Raw genomic sequence first — 17,487 nt, 5'->3', positions numbered from 1 at the left:
TTAGAGCGCCAAGGACGCCAATCTTTCCCGTTACCTTCATTCCCCATTTTTTCATACATGTTCCTTGGTAAAGTACCTATGTTTTATAGTTGTTTCCAATACTTTAAGGTACATCTTAACATCCCAAACTCATCCATAACATGTGATCAAACACCTTGAATTCATAATCCGATTCAAGGAGAGTTAGTTTCCAAGTCAAGTGAAGTTAGAGCCAAGCTTAGAAGTTAAGTAAGTCAAAGCAAGTTTTCAAAGTTATTCAAGAGTCTTTATTGAACGTTTTAACTTCATTTTAAGGTTCAAGTTTCAAGTCGAGTAAAGAGTATAGAGTTTCAAGCTAAGTAAAGAGTCTCAAGTTTCAAGTTAAGTAAAGAATGTAGAGTTCCAAGTTAAGTCAAGAGTTTCGAGTTAAGTCAAGAGTTTCAAGTTAAGTCAAGAGTTTAAAGTCGAGTTCATTTCTCAAAAGCTATTAGGGAACTAAGTATTCCCAAAGAAGTTTATAAATGTTTTTACATTTGAGTAAGAGAGGAAACATGTTTTCCAAAAGAGCCTTTGGGCTAAGTTTTGAGTAATTATCTCAACTAAAGAAAGATGTGTTTAAAGACACTAATGAGCCAAAGTATTTTGGGAGCAGTATTGAGCACCGAATTGGGGACACGAGTTCATATTAACTCAACTCTCCATAAGAACCATGCGCCAACATAGGATTTCTCGAGTCATACTTTTTAGATGATCACGAAAGTTAAGCTAGTGGATCCACTTAGTAAAGTTAGCTTCCTATATCACGACAAGGTATAGGATGGTCCTTGGGCAATGTGAGGTAAAACGTTGTATCATCACTAGGGCTCATAGTGGTGGTTGTCAGTAGAACCTCCCACATAAGTTATATTACTTTTATATAAGTAAAGTTGAGTTGTTATTGTTTTATCATTAACAAGCTAAGTTGTTTATACTGTTTTACAAGCCTTATATATTGCATGTGTCTTATTGCTTTATTTATTGAGTTCAATTATTCATGAGTCGAACAGAACCAAGGTAAGAGTTCCTTTCTACTCTTTTCAAGCTTAAGTTGTGGTTTAGCTTTTCAACTCGCATACTCGTACATTCCATGTACTAATGTCAGTTGGCCTGCATCTTATTATGATGCAGACGCAGGTACCCAGGATCAGCATCCAGTACGCCATTGATCCAGCTGAGCACTCCAGAGTCAGTGGTGAGCCTCCTTGCATTCCGGAGGACTCAATTATTTTGTGTTCTTAGTTTTGTTTTATTAGGGTGTTGCGGGGTCTGTCCCAACATCCATCTCAGTATTTTAGAGGCTTCATAGACAGTTAGTTAGTTAGTTTTGAGTCTCTCATCTATGTATATATGTAAATATTCTATTTTGAGATTCGAGTTGCCTTTGTGGCCAGATTTTATAAGTTAAGTTGTTTTGTAACCTTGCATTTGCATTGAGTTATTCTTTTGGGTTAGGTTTCTGCTGAGTTNGGCATGTGAGAACATTTCTAATAAGTTGAGAACGTCGTTGAATTTTCGCCGTAAAATGTAACGGATGGAGTTATATATGCCGGCCTTGTTACCACAACAATAATTTTGATATCTACTTCATTTTTTGGTCTTCCCAATGAGAGTTTTAGCCTATAAAATATTCACTAATTTCCCCATTTTAAGAGGCTAGAATTTAAGAAAAGCTAAAGCTTTGTAGAAAACATATAGTAGTAATTAATTAAGTTGATTGATCAATTAACAATTATGGCTGGAAGTATTAACCAAGCAACCAAGTTTCATTTGGCCCTATTTGTTTCTTTTCTTCTTATTGCAGTGGCAGTTGAATCCAAATATTAACTGCGATGAAATATTTGTGGGCCAATGGCTTTGTGTTGAAGGATTTTCTTTCAAAGTAGGCAGAGGTTATATCATCGTGAAGATGTGAACAATCAAAGGCGGAGTCATTTGAAAATTATGTGTTAGGAATTTTAGCTTCTTTTGTACGTTATTGGATACTAGATCTAAATTAATAATTTGTATATATTCAATAAATATCTTGATAGAAATATAGAATTTAAACTAATATTACTGAGTTCTATCAAATCGACATATCACACTGAATCAACCTTTGTAAATAACTAAATCTATGTTATCAATAAATTTAACATAAAGAAAAAAGCTCCATGAATTATTTTATGGTGCCGCCTCAAAATGAATATCGAACACCAAAGGAAATTTTGTTTTTCTTCAAAGCAATACATATCAAGTGAAATGATAATAGATTTTCAGATTATATATGTAGGTCGCGTATATTATACTTCTTTCGGGTGCAATCTTTACCTGAACCAAATATAAATATTCTATAATTAAATAGCATGGTCATCTTAAAAATAATCTCTAATGACCACTACAAATCGAATAGAAAAAAATTATCTTCTTAAATTTCTTATGTATAAAAATAAAAATCTTTTACATATAAAAATCAAAATCTCTTATAAATATAACATAAAACTAAAAATATATTCTGTCTCTTGCACTTAATACCAAGAGGCTCACAGGTGCCTTGCCAATAAAGAATTGAACTTGCAAAATTCAAATATACAAGGAAAATAACCATGACCTAACTTTTTCTTTTATAACAAACATTGATAATATAGTTAAAATGTCACATCAAATTAACTTTAATTTGAATACTTATATGTAAATTGATGATACATTTAAGCGAGCAAGTAATGATAAATCGATACATGACCTCACAAACTCTCTTGAATTATACATCTTTGTTTTAAATTTTCATGCATAATACCTCTCTTTTCCTCTCATTATATATACATATCTTTTATAATTTTAAAGTTACCAAAAAAAAAATCAATATAATGACATACATAAACTTGTAGTACTTCATATTATATTCAATATAGCTATATATTTTAATGGATATCGTTTCACAAACTCTACTGGATCGACACACGCTTGTTCAATAGTTTCATCTAATCCTGACAGATTAACATGACTTTATATATGTAATCGACAATCAACATTCAACCTATCTTGTTAAATTATTCACAAGTTCTACCAGATTAACATCAACACTAGCATAAACGATCCTCACTCACCAATTTAGTCAAATAACACCAAATCAAAAACTCACTTTGTCTTCTTCATCAATACCTTCTTAATTAATCCTAGGTTATATCAGTTTTGAACTTGATTAGCTAAGCCGGCCATATATTACCACAACAATGACTTTGATCCTTTGTTCATGTTTTGGTCTTTCCAATGTATTTTCCACCCTATAAATTATCTTATCTTATTAATAACTTCATTTAACATGCACTAATCTCCATTAAGAGCAAAATATATAGTACTATAGCTTTGTAGAAAACATATATAGTAATATGTCTGGGAAAAAAACTAACCAAACAGCTAAGAAATTGGGAATATTTCTTTCTTTTCTTCTCATTGCACTAGCTGTTGAGAGTAGACAAATTGCCAGTAAGTTTGGATGTTTTAAATTGTGATTCATTAATGAAAAGTAAACAATGTCTTCTTCGTTTCAATTTATGTGAATCTATTACCTTTTTAGGCTATTCTTTTTTTTAAAAAATCTTTTAAAATATGAAAACACTTTAATTTTAATTTTCTAATTTGTGTTAAATAAGAAGACAAATCCATAAATATTAAATTCTGACTTCATTTCTAATCTAAAACTTATTTTAGATCCCAAATTTTTAAAAGTTTTACTTTCTTTTTGAATTACATGTCAGTCAAGTAGTACGACAAAAATTGAGACGGTGAAAGAATATATATATACTTTGAGTCCCATTGGTGCATTTTAAGACATTACTAGTTGTTGAGGTTACTACTTTCTTTTTGATAGTATTGATCTTGTTTAAAGTATATCAGTCTAATAACTTAACTAATCCATTTGTGAAGTGCACTTAGTATAGTAATAGTCTGATAGTTGAGACTTAACCCCTTTCTTCTTTAGTAAAGCCAAACACCCGACTATTATATTGATTAGGCTAAACATAATTACTGTCATTATGATTGAGAATTTTCTTTTCTTTTTTCACCATAATGTGCAGTTTCTGGAAAAAATGATGCGAAGTTGGTCTGCAACTCGGTCTATGGAGCAGAGTTGGGAGACACCTGCACGAGCGTAGGAGACAGATTCAAGCTCACTGGAATAGAATTTGGTGGTTTGAACCCAAATATGAATTGCTTAGACATATTTGTGGGCCAATGGCTTTGCGTTAATGGATCCGCTTGAACTTTTAAGTTGGGCCGAGGCTGATCATCATTAACAAAATGGCCTCTTTATTTATAATATAACAATTGCATAAATAAAGTTCCATGAACGATCTTAATTTTCTTTTTGGAATATTTTTTTGGTTTTGTCATCAATAAAGTCATTCTAGAAAAATATTAAAACACAAAGCTCTTGTAATTTCTTGTTGCAATCATTGTCATTTTAGCAAACAAGGAGCACCTATCAACGATGTATATTTTGGCGCGGAATATAAATTCTTATGTAAAACTTTTTTTAAAATAATAAATTTAAATTCATAATTTAATAATTAAAATAATATTTGTATCAAGAATTTTAAATGTTGCCAAACAAAAATTTGGGATTGGTCTTTAAAGAAAAAAGAAAAATAGTAGGAAATAGACATACTTCACTATTATATATACTATAGTAGAACCTCACTAAATTAATATAGATGGACCATGAAATATTATTATTATTTTGTAGAGGTATTATTTAATCGATAGAGTGTTTCGACACCGTAAAATTCATTCGAGATGAAATCTCAAAGAATTTAAATGAACCCACCTGTGAAAATGTTATCTTTGAATTTGGGTTAAGATTAATGATCTTGATTACTGCAATAACATAAAATTACCAAATAAAAAAAGGAAAAACTACAGAAAATGTCAAACTACATATTATATTAAAATAATATAGCTACACTATATTTTATTTATAATTTATGGATATATTTAATTAATAAATAGCAAAATACAACTCACACCCATAAAATTTACTTTTTCCCACTTTTCATGCTTTCTCTTTCCTATTTTCACTTTTTCAGCCTTCTTTGATTATCCCTAATTCAAAATCTTTATCCCCAAATCAATTCTATTACTCCTAAATCAACTTCATCTCCTAGTAAAATCCACAAAATCACAGATTCTTTGCCCATCAAAAATTGCATACCATTACACTTTGAATACCTTCTATTGAATTTGATACCTTTACATTTTTGAATACCTTCTAGTGTTTTAGAGTTATATTGTCATTTTGTTTTCTGAAGAATATGACTATAGTAAATGTTGTCATTCTCTTAATATACTTTTTTTTAAAAAAACAGTATCCTATTTAATAAGTAATTTATTTTTCTCATTTATCAGGGATTGTGGGATATATTTCTAGCATTTACAGAGTACCTAAGTGAGGGTGAAGGTATTCCAGTTCAATACCTTGATTCTAAGTTATACTGCATCAGATACGTACGGCGCACTATTGTGGGAATATACATCGAAGAAGATGGAAGAAAGTGCTATTAGCGAGAATGAGGCACCACCCAGAATGATTAGGCCACCCACAAGAATCGATAATAGTCAACTTGTTAGGATCGATTAGTTTCTTATCCTAATTATCATTTTGAACTTCTATTTAATGCTTATGGTTAAAACTAATATTTTTGTTTTTTGTCAAACATTATCAACTCTTCTATTTATATATATATGATCATGTTGCAATTTTTTGTTGGGGTTATTTCATTCAATGTAATGGTACGTAGGAAGAGATGGATATATGTTTGTATAAATGTAAAGTTCATCTGAAAACATATACACTTGGATATCTACTTTTGGTAATCAATTTGTTCAGTTGAGTGTTTTTTTTATCAACATATTCAATAGTATAAATGTATGCTAGAGTCTTTTTCATATCAAAATATACACAAGTATTACTATATTCATTTATCGTCAGTTATTGCTTAAAGAAATTTGGATACTTACATTCTTAAATGTGATAAACATACAATAAATNAATATACACAAGTATTACTATATTCATTTATCGTCAGTTATTGCTTAAAGAAATTTGGATACTTACATTCTTAAATGTGATAAACATACAAGAAATGTTGGTAGTAATTACATTATTCTATGTTTTTAAAGTAAGTAATATGTAAGCGTATACAGAGAACATTGTTCCTTTTGTATTTTTATAGGTTGTGTGTTATATTAATCAATTTTTTCACTAATATAATTGTTTTATATATGTATTCACCAACATATTATCAAGTATAACTATATTCACGTATTATCAGTAGTTTGGGTGTGTCAATACATATTAATAGTATCAAATTGAGTATTGAGATAATATTCAAGTTAATTTATAATTTAAGCAAGCAAACAAAGAAACAAATATTTCAAAAGGCAAATAAGAAGAAAAATTATTTATTTATTCGACATAACGATAATTAAGTAAAAGAACACTTCAATAGTGGGATGTATCAGATCCTATGCATCCCGTGTTGCAGTTTGACATGAACTGCCTATTATGACCACGTTATCCACATGTACTACAAGAATTCGTACCCTTCCTTTTACTCAACTCACTAAATGACTTCTCCCATTGCTTCTTTGGCCTTCCCGGATGTCGCTTGTATTTTGGTGGCAACACAACTTCAGTAGCATTGTGTTCAGGTATATTCCATTCACTTTTGTTAGGGAGATAATACACATGCACTTCATATGTTTTCAATATTGTTTCTGGCTTGTAAAAGTCTGAACAATATTCATTTGGAAGATTTTTTTTCCAACACCCTCCACGCATGTGCGCACGATATTCCGTCAACTTGAAACCTGTTGCAACTGCAAGTCTTCTTTTCCAAGCATACGATATAAATCTTCCCTTCATCACTTACTGAATAAATGTAATCAATTGACGGGACAACCTAGAATCAATACGTAATTTCATTTATACATTCTATATGAAAGTATACATACATTAAATACTTAAATAAATGAATACATAATCAACTGAATACCAGAAATATTATTTTTCTCACAAAAAATTAACCTTTCATTAATATACATACCGCCATAAAACAAAATACGAAGCATATTCCTTCAACACTAGTATCCTGTCAGTGCTATATTCTACATAGCAATTCTCTTCGCTCCATTTTTCGGAATGCCGAATCAAAACTGTGATGGTAGGCATTGAATTGTATTTTTCTTCGGCGTCAATTGAAGAAGAAAGAGCAAACATAATTTTTATTTTTAAACGGATAAGAATCCTAAAAGGTAGTGGTCAGTTACTTATTTAAAGTGCCAAATTTGTGGGTTTAAGGGCTAGAAAAAAGCCTTGTCAGTTACATTAACTAATTTACCTTATTTAGTGAGAAATTAATTAGAATGTATTTTTGTATTAAAAGAAAAAAAACGACATATATATGGATATAGTCATTTTGTAACACAAAGTGTAGCTATTTTTTTTAAAATATGATACTTATAGCTATTTCAATCTAATAACCCTAAAACTATAGCTATTTCTGTAAGTTACACATAAAAAATAGCATAAACAACTAAGAGAGAGAAAAAAGGAAAATAAAAAAAAGAAGTTAGTTGGACAATTTAAGGAGCACAATTCATGTGGGGAAAAATCAATTTCGCTAAGTATTATTTTTTAATATATTAAAAGTGAAAAGCAACATGGAAAAACTAATTTTGGAATAATAGAAAAAACAGAAAAGGAAAGGAATAAAATGAAGACAAATAATGATTTGGTTTATGAAAAAAGTTTCCAAAAATATCAAACCTAAGTAGAATACAATTAGGAAAAACGTTTCTTTTTTCGTAAAACAAACACTTTATGCCTTAAAATAAAATTAATCCAACACCTAAATCTCAAAAATAATTCCGAATCCAATTACATAATGGAAACAATTTCTCCTAATACTTTTAGAATAATGACCTTTTCAATTCTATATAACAATCACACTTTAACCTAAGAAATTACATTCTCAAAATGAGTGCAATTTTATTCCTCCCTTGATTCTTCTCTAGATTTTCTCCGTAATTCGAGAGTTGTTAGCAGCGTATTTCTCGAATTAAGGATGAAAGAATTTGTGAATCTTCTTGAAGTATTTGATTATCAGAATGACATATTTTGATCTCTTTATGGATATTCTAAGAGTTGATGGGATATTCGAGATGTCACTTTAAGGAAATATAATGTCCTTTATATAGACATAAGCTAGGGTTTAGAGTAGAGTAGAGTAGCCTCAAAGAATCCTACCTGGAATGGAATACATTTTGTAGAGTTCCAATTAGAATTGAACACGTGAGTTTTATAAAATTACAACGTCTACAATACAATTTTCTTACTATTTTTATGGATGTTTACACATAAATTTATATTCCGGCTCGAAAGTACTAGGTTCAGATGGACCCGACACTTATACTAACATTGGGTTTTTCTTTTGTTGGCACAGTCCTTGGCATTGGCTCATGCAGACGTTGATGATGGGAAGGTGGTGTTTGTTCCACGGGTTGAAACAGACTTCAGAACTGGTGATGCTCCATGGTGGGCTTAGAAATCCCATCCAACTTTTATTATTATTAGTATATATATATTCTCTTGTATCATTGTTACATAGAAGCTTATTCCCCTTGTTATAAAAGAAAAAAAATGTAACTATTGAAACATTACCCTTGCAGTCCCAAAATAACATTTCTCATTTGAGATACAGTTCTTTTTGTAATTGTTTATCATCATTTCATTTTTATTTTATAACGAAGGTGTTTGAATCAGGTTACACGCATATCAGTTAATTTCACTAGATATTTACTATCTTACCCTAGTTTAGGTATTAGATAACTTAGCTCACCAAAGCTTTGAGCAGATGGAAAGAAACTTCTTAATATATTTTTCTTATCTTCATTAAGACCATTTTATTTACATTACTCTACTTTCATTAAGAGTAAATAGACAAACATAATAACAACTTTCTTAGATGGTTGTTATCTATCGTTTCATAACATCTCGTATTATATTAGACTATATTATTTTAATAAGTTTAACATTTGAATCGATTGTGTTGTCTTCTATCAATTACTATGATGAACCGGCGAAAAGAGATGTTGAAACTGCTTCCCTTTAAAATGAGCATTACAGGAATCATGTAATCTGCATAGGGTCCATGAGTAAAGGAAGGGGCCTCCTCTTCTCCGGACATGGTGCGGAGATTACCAACACACCTTGGAATGACTCCTGATAGTGCGTTTGAACTAAGGTCCAAAATATATAAGTATTTATGCTGGCAAATCTCTCTAGGAATAATTCCGTCAAACTTGTTTCTGCTTAATTTAAGAACCTCTAGAGTACTTAAACTCTCTCCTAACCAATTTGATACCTTTCCAGATAAAATTATTTTCAGAAACGTCAAGAATTTTTAGACCACTTACGTTCTTCAATGATGAAGGCAGATTTTTGGAGAAACTGTAGTTTTGCAATTGCAGAAAGAATAGATTAGCAAGATCTCCGATGGAATGAGGTATCTCCCCTGATAGATCATTATAGGCTAAATTCAATCCTTGCAAATTCTTCCCATATCTCCAACAGTCTAAAAGTTGTCCTGATAGAGAATTTGAGGATAGGTCTAAAAGACTCAGAGAGTTATTCATGACAAGCGATTCACATACAGGGGCGATAGTTCTGTTAAAGGAGTTTCTTGCCAAAATCAGAGTCAACATATTGGGTGAAAAATGAGGCAAAGGACCATGAAAATTGTTATCACTCAGGTCCAATTGTGTAAGATGAACTCTCTCTGTAAATTCAGGGACTTCTCCTAGGAAATAGTTTTGCGAAAGGTCTATGTGATAAACCTTGGCAGAAAAATTCCAGAACCAATCAGGCACTTCTCCTGAGATATTAGCACGAGAGATATCAATAAATGACAACTCTTTTGGTGTCTGAATCCACTGAGGAAATTGTGCACCAAGTCCGCAAGACTGCAGGCTTATAAAGTTAAGTTGAAAACGAGGCATCCAAGTTGCGCTTACATTGAAGATAAATGAGTTGGATGACAAGTCTAACATTCTCAAGTCAGTGAAATTCAAGAAATGTTCTGTAATTGAGTTATTGAAAGAGTTCCGAGCAACATTGAGGACAACTAATTGCTTAAGTTGTGTGATGCTTCTTGCTAAAGGACCTTCCATATGATTATCAGAAATATCCAAGTATTTCAGCTTTGATGGCAGGGTTGGTGGTAAATAGCCCATAAACGAGCTCCTTGAGAGATTCAGATAAACAAGATTGTGGCTTGTGTTGAACAACCAGCTAGGAATCGAAGTATAAAAATAGTTTAATGAAAGATCAAGAATCCGAAGGGATGTGAAATTCACAGAAGTCGGAAGCAATTCAGGAAATATTGTAGTAAGCTGACAAGCAGACAAACGTAATTCTGAAAGAGAACTTAACATATTGATGTCATGTAGCCAGTTTTCCGTGCTTCTAAGGTTAACACCACTCAAATCAAGAATCTTCATAGAGACGAGAGGCTGAATCCACTTAAGGTTATTCACCCGGAGTGAATAATAACCACTCAGATCAAGAAACTGCAACCGCGACAGATTGCCAAGATTCTCAGGAATTTCTCCCCTAAAATTCGTTTTAGACAAATTGAGATACTCCAAGTTCTTAAAACTGGAAATAAAATCAGGAATATGTGCCCCCTGGAAATCAATTTGGCTCATGTCCAAGTGTCTTAAATGTGGCAAACCAAGTAAGGAAATCCCAAACTCACCTTGCAAGAATTGCTTTTGCAGATCAAGAGTGATCACGTGCCCGGATTCTTGAAGCCCTGGCTGAACTTTATAAGAGCAGTTTTTTCACTTTCAATGCAGTGAATTTCACTAGTTTGCACACAAGAAAATCCATATGAAATAATAACAACAATGAGAAGGGAAAGTATAGCTACACCTTCCATGAGCTGTAACGAAAATTATTAGACAAATTTTTTGATGAAGTTATTAAATTTTTATTATTAGAAAGAATAATATCATGAAGTTTGGTCTTTGTTGACTTGAGTAGTTTACTCTTTTACGTGTTTCTCGGGTTCAATAAATTGCATTATTGAAGCTCACATATGAAATAGATGTACTCCCTCCTATCCTTTTTAATGGTCACAATTTACTTTTTTTAGAATCAAATAATATAAATTTTGATTAATATTTTAAGATATATTTTTTTTATCAAGTATGAGTAAAAAATGTAATTTATAATATTTTCGTATAGCTTTTGAATATCTAAATTTTAATTATTTTAAAATATCAAACTAATATAAAAGTTAGTTAAATTGACTTTCGTAAGAACTATTTTGGTACGAATTCGTGAGGTACTAAGTAGGAGGGATGCTAAACAGAGGCAAAGTTAGGTTAACTTGATGATATTTTAGGGAGATCCTACTTACCTTGTTGTGGAGAACGATGGAACACTCGTGACCTATGTATCAACGCCGTGTGCACTCACCTTGGTTGTGTCGTGCCGTGGAATACTGCTGAGAACAAGTTCATTTGCCCTTGCCATGGATCTCAATACAACAATCAAGGAAAAGTTGTTAGAGGACCTGCTCCTTTGGTAAGTTCAAAACCCCTGTTTTAAATGCTCTAGTACTTTGTCTTTATATTTTTCTTATCAATCAGCCTTTTGCCTTTTGGCTTCGAGGCGAGTTTAGAGCGGGTTTTGTCGATTCAACTGAACACATTGTTTCTAGCTCGAACAATTTATAAGAATATATACATACATTAAGATCACACTCATTCTGAATAAACTGAGTTTGGATTCAGAATTTGCATCTTGATCAACAACCTGGTTAGAGACAATATTTGATAATAACTCATGCTATATATGTTTACACCCATAAGTAGGGGAGGATCTAGGATCAGAGGCGTATTCAGGATTTATAGATAATGGGTGCACTATTACAAAAAGGTGGATCTAAGACATAAATTTGATTGGTTAGATTTTTTTTACTGAAAATCATTAAAATTTTCAAATCATAGGTCCAAAATTAACTTTTATTTATCCAAACTAGTTACAATCTTAGAAAGAAAACTAAAACAAGATAGATAAAAGATTCAAATTTCTAACCTCACCTAGAGAGGTGCACTCAATCATCATCGTACTACATTATATGATACTTCGAGTCTGGGTTCACGCATCTATATTTAAATATTTTTAAAAAATATAACACTACTATATATGATTTCGAGAGGGGACCATGGGTTCACGTGAACCCGGTGACCCCCTCCTGTATGCGCCCCTGTCTAGGATATAAACTTTACAAGTTCAACCTTTAGAAAGATTTTTACCATTGAATTCATGTATTTTTATAGTTGTGCATTCATATCTGCTTGTTTGCAACAAATTTTAAATATATGGAAAATAAATCAACCATAAATACGATCTGAAGAAACAAGAATATTATTGATAAAACAATATCAGTGCAATTTTGTTTCTCCCTTATTCCTGTTAGTAGCGTTTTTCTCGAATTAAGGATGAAGAATTTGTGAAAGTTGTTGAAGTATTTGACTATCAAGAAGAATGACATATTTTGATCTTTTTATGAATATTCCAAGAGTTGACGGAATATTCTAGATGCCACTTTAAGGGAATATAATATCATTTATATAAGCATAAACTAGGGTTTAGGGTAGAGTAGCCTCAAAGAATCCTAACTGGAATCGAATACATCTTGTAGAGTCCCAATTAGAATTGAACACATGAGTTTCACATAATTTCAATGTCTACACTACTATTTTCTTACTATTTTTATGGATGTTTACACATAAATTTATGTTCCGACTCAAAAGTACTAGGTTCAGATGGACCCGACACTGATACTAACATTGTGTTTTGTTGTTGGCACAGTCCTTGGCATTGGCTCATGCAGACATTGATGATAGGAAGGTGGTGTTTGTTCCATGGGTTGAAACAGACTTCAGAACTGGTGATGCTCCATGGTGGGCTTAGAAATCCCATCTAACTTTTATTATTAGTAGTACATATATTCTCTTGTATCTTTTGTTACACAGAAGCTTATTCCCCTTTTTATAAAAGAAAAAAATGTAACTATTGAAACATTCCCCTTGCAGTCCCAAAATAACATTTCTCATTTGGGATACAGTTCTTTTTTGTAATTGTTTATCATCATTTCATTTTTATTTTATAACGATGGTGTTTGAATCAATTTACACGCATATTAATTTATTTCACCAGATATTTACTATCTTACCCTAGTTTAGGTATTAGACTACTTAGCTCACCAAAGCTTTGAGCAGATGGGAAGAAATTTCTTAATATGTTTTTTTTTATCTTTATTAAGATTTAAACGACTTTATGATTTCCCCACTATACGATCACACTATGTCATATCCTTGAGGGTTTGTTTATCATTTTATTTACATTATAACTCCACTTTCATTAAGAGTAAATATACAAACATAATAACTACTTCTTTAGATGATTGTTATATGTGGTTTTATAATATGTCGTATTATATATATTAGTATATTATATTATTTTAATAAATTTAACATTTGAATTCTACTATGTCATAATGTCATGTAATGGCAAAGTGAAGAATAAGCTTACAATGGTTACCACAAAGAAGGTTACAAGGTAAAACTTTTAGGATGAAGGGTAAGGGCATCTCCAACCCTAAACTCTATTTTACTTTCCAAATATAGAGTTCTCTATTTTTTCAGACAATCAATTCCAATCTAATTCTCTATTTTACTCTCTTAAAAGAATCTGTTTCTCTCTCCTCAATATTATATTATTATTTATATTTCATTCTTATTTTCTTATTTCATAATATAAATCATTTCTTTCTTTTTTCCCAAATAATTACTTTATATAATTTTCATGTGATATAAAATTTTATTTTTTCAAAATTTTTATTTAATATAAAATTATATTTTATTTTAAATTTCTAAATAACATAAATGGCAAGAGAAATATTATTTAATATACAAATTAATGAATAAATTCAAATAAAAGTGAAATACAATTACATAAACACTCAACTTTCAAAATTATTACGTTGCTCCCATAAATATTCTATTAATGCATTACGGAGTTCAAAATGAGTATTTTGTCCTTAATTTTTTTGTCTAGCTAAAAATTGTTTAAACCGGAGATTTTCATCTACCATCATATCCTAACTTTTTTTCCGAATAGTGCTAAATTGTGAAACGACCTATCGGATTACTTAATGATTGTTGTGATAAATTAATTATTATGTTATGTATTGTATTGTGTTTTATCTTGTATTTAAATTATTAAGTTATGTATTGTATTTTTAAATTAAAATTTTCATCTTATCATTTTAATTTTGTGCATTCTTTATAGTGAAAATTAATAATAAAATAAAATTATATTATTGACAAAAATTAGAAAAAAAATAAAATATTTTAATTCGGGACAAAAGTAGTATATATTAAATAATATATATTTTTTAAATATTGAAAAAGTGAAATAGAGAACTACTATTCAACTCTCTAAAAATGAAAAATACAGTCTAAAATAAAGATGGGTTGGAGTGTCCATTCTCTATTTTACCCTCCAAATAGAATGGAGAGTAAAATAGAGGTGGATTGGAGATGGTCTAAGAAAACAAGAATATTTTAAGTAATTGTGCAATTACACCAAATCAATTGTTACACAAAATAACAATTTTCATTATTCCACAACAAAAAGCATTACATTAAAATATAAGTGCCAATAAAAACAAACATTATATTTAAAATAACAACCATCAAAACAAGTTAGAAGTACAAAACACGATATTATAAAAGAAAAGATAGAAAAGTAAAGAGAAACAGCTCAATTTGGACAATTGGTCACTGTCTTTGCTGCTTAATATTTTTCAATCTGATGGCAGCAAAGACATAAATCTTATTGCCCATGTTTTCCAGGCACCTCATATATGCATATCTCCATGACTTTTTCAACATTAGAGTAACCCAAAATAACAGGAAACCTGTATTGAATCCAATTCCCATGCTTATGTAGAACGAAAATTCCTCGAGCCAGTTGTTGTTTTCTCCCTGCTCATCATGAACCTCCTGATTCTTGTTATTACTACTACAGACAATCATGTCGTCATGTAAATTATCCGAGCAGACTCGTGAGAGTGGGGATCCGCACAAGTTTGGATTTCCAACATAAGAACTATTCTCAAAGGTATCGAATTGTTTTCCATGTGGAACTTTTCCTGTCAAATTATTGAAAGAAAAATTCACAACCGCAAGATACGAAAGTTGTATGATACCAGGAGGAAATGTACATGACAGCTTATTCCTGGAAAGATCAAGAGATTCCAAAAAATGCATGTTGTCAATGTAACGTGGAATTGATCCTGTGAAATGATTCCATCATAAATTCAATCCATTCAGTGCAGTAAGGATGGTGATTTCCTCGGGTATATCCCCTGATAAATGGTTATCTGATAGATCAATTACTATGAAGAACCGGCGAAAAAAGATGTCGTAACTGTTTCCCTTAATAACGAGCATTCCATGAAACCTGTAATCTGCATAGGGTCCATAAGTAAAGGAAGGGGCCTCCTCTTCTCCGGACATGGTGCGGAGATTACCAACACACCTTGGAATGACTCCTGATAGTGCATTGGAACTAAGGTCCAAAATAAACAAGTATTTAAGCAGGCAAATCTCCCTGGGAATAATTCCGTCAAACTTGTTTCTGCTTAATATAAGAATCTCTAGAGTATTTAAACTCTCTCCTAACCAATTTGATATCTTTCCAGATAAATTATTTTCAGAAACGTCAAGAATTTTTAGTCCACTTATGTTCTTCAATGATGAAGGCAGATTTTTGGAGAAACTGTTGTTTTGCAATTGCAGAAAGAAGAGATTAGCAAGCTCTCCGATGGAATGAGGTATCTCCCCTGATAGATCATTATGGCCTAAATTCAATCCTTGCAAATTCTTCCCATATCTCCAACAGTCTAAAAGTTGTCCTGATAGAGAATTTGAGGATAGGTCTAGAAGACTCAAAGAGTTATTCATGACAAGCGATTCACATACAGGGGCAATAGTACTGTTAAAGGAGTTTCTTGCCAAAATCAGTGTCATCATATTGGGTGAAAAATGAGGCAAAGGACCATGAAAATTGTTATCACTCAGGTCCAATTGTGTAAAATGAACTCTTTCTCTAAATTCAGGCAATTCCCCTGTGAAATTATTTCGCGAAAGGTTTATATGATGTTAACACCACTCAAATCAAGAATCTTCATAGAGGAGAGCGGCTGAATCCACTTAAGGCTATTCACACGGAGTGAATAATAACCACTCAGATCAAGAAACTGCAACCGCGACAGATTGCCAAGATTCTCAGGAATTTCTCCCCTAAAATTCGTTTTAGACAAATTGAGATACTCCAAGTTTTTAAAACTGGAAATAAAATCAGGAATATGTGCCCCCTGGAAATCAATTTGGCTCATGTCCAAGTGTCTTAAATGTGGCAAACCAAGTAAGGAAATCCCAAACTCACCTTGCAAGAATTGCTTTTGCAGATCAAGAGTGATCACGTGCCCGGATTCTTGAAGCCCTGGCTGAACTTTATAAGAGCAGTTTTTTCACTTTCAATGCAGTGAATTTCACTAGTTTGCACACAAGAAAATCCATATGAAATAATAACAACAATGAGAAGGGAAAGTATAGCTACACCTTCCATGAGTTGTAACGAAAATTATTAGACAAATTTTTTGATGAAGTTATTAAATTTTTATTATTAGAAAGAATAATATCATGAAGTTTGGTCTATGTTGACTTGAGTAGTTTACTCTTTACGTGTTTCTCGGGTTCAATAAATTGCATTATTGAAGCTCACATATGAAATAGATGTACTCCCTCCTATCCTTTTTAATGGTCACAATTTATTTTTTTAGAATCAAATAATATAAATTTTGATTAATATTTTAAGATATTTTTTTTTTATCAAGTATGAGTAAAAATTGTAATTTATAATATTTTCGTATAGCTTTTGAATATCTAAATTTTAATTATTTTAAAATATCAAACTAATATAAAAGTTAGTTAAATTGACTTCGGTAAGAACTATTTTGGTACGAATTCGTGAGGTACTAAGTAGGAGGGATGCTAAACAGAGGCAAAGTTAGGTGGGATTCGTGATTCAGACAAATCCACTAGCTTTTTCTTAGACCTTATAATTGTATTAGAATCGTGGGTTCAGACAAATCCATTAGCTTTTCCTTAGACCTTATATTTATATTAAAAATTAAATAAATATATATGTATATTAATTTATGAATCTTCTAACAAAATTGATTGACCGCTCAATAGTAAGAAAAAACACAATAGGTGGTGAATTTGAACCCCGCTATCAACAATTTTTTTCTTTTAAAAGGAAGCATATTTTGCCACGTTGCTAAAGGT

General features: G+C 31.2%; 1 protein-coding gene and 1 pseudogene across 1 annotated transcript; both read right to left on the bottom strand.

Moving 5' to 3' along the window:
* Positions 1-9,372: 9,372 nt before the first annotated feature.
* LOC125861633 (receptor-like protein 33) lies at positions 9,373-11,593 on the bottom strand. Its single transcript, XM_049541492.1, has 2 exons — positions 11,537-11,593; positions 9,373-10,872 (listed from the first exon to the last, which is right to left on the bottom strand). Exons 1-2 carry the CDS (start codon positions 11,591-11,593, stop codon positions 9,373-9,375), a joined length of 1,557 nt encoding a protein of 518 aa, XP_049397449.1.
* Positions 11,594-14,893: 3,300 nt separating this feature from the next.
* Positions 14,894-16,287, bottom strand: LOC125863331 (receptor-like protein EIX2; annotated as a pseudogene).
* Between the last annotated feature and the right edge of the window lie 1,200 nt (positions 16,288-17,487).

Source organism: Solanum stenotomum, chromosome 4 (assembly GCF_019186545.1).
Source record: "Solanum stenotomum isolate F172 chromosome 4, ASM1918654v1, whole genome shotgun sequence".
Classification (NCBI taxonomy): domain Eukaryota; kingdom Viridiplantae; phylum Streptophyta; class Magnoliopsida; order Solanales; family Solanaceae; genus Solanum; species Solanum stenotomum.
Note: the sequence above shows the minus strand (reverse complement) of the source record. Positions and strands in the feature narration are given on the sequence as shown.

Coding starts and splice junctions, on each gene's coding strand:
- LOC125861633 (XM_049541492.1), bottom strand. CDS start 11,593: ATGGCAAGGGCAAATGAACTTGTTCTCAGCAGTATTCCACGGCACGAC. Junction 10,873..11,536: donor CACGGCACGACACAACCAAG/GTGAGTGCACAC, acceptor TATAAAGTTCAG/CCAGGGCTTCAAGAATCCGG.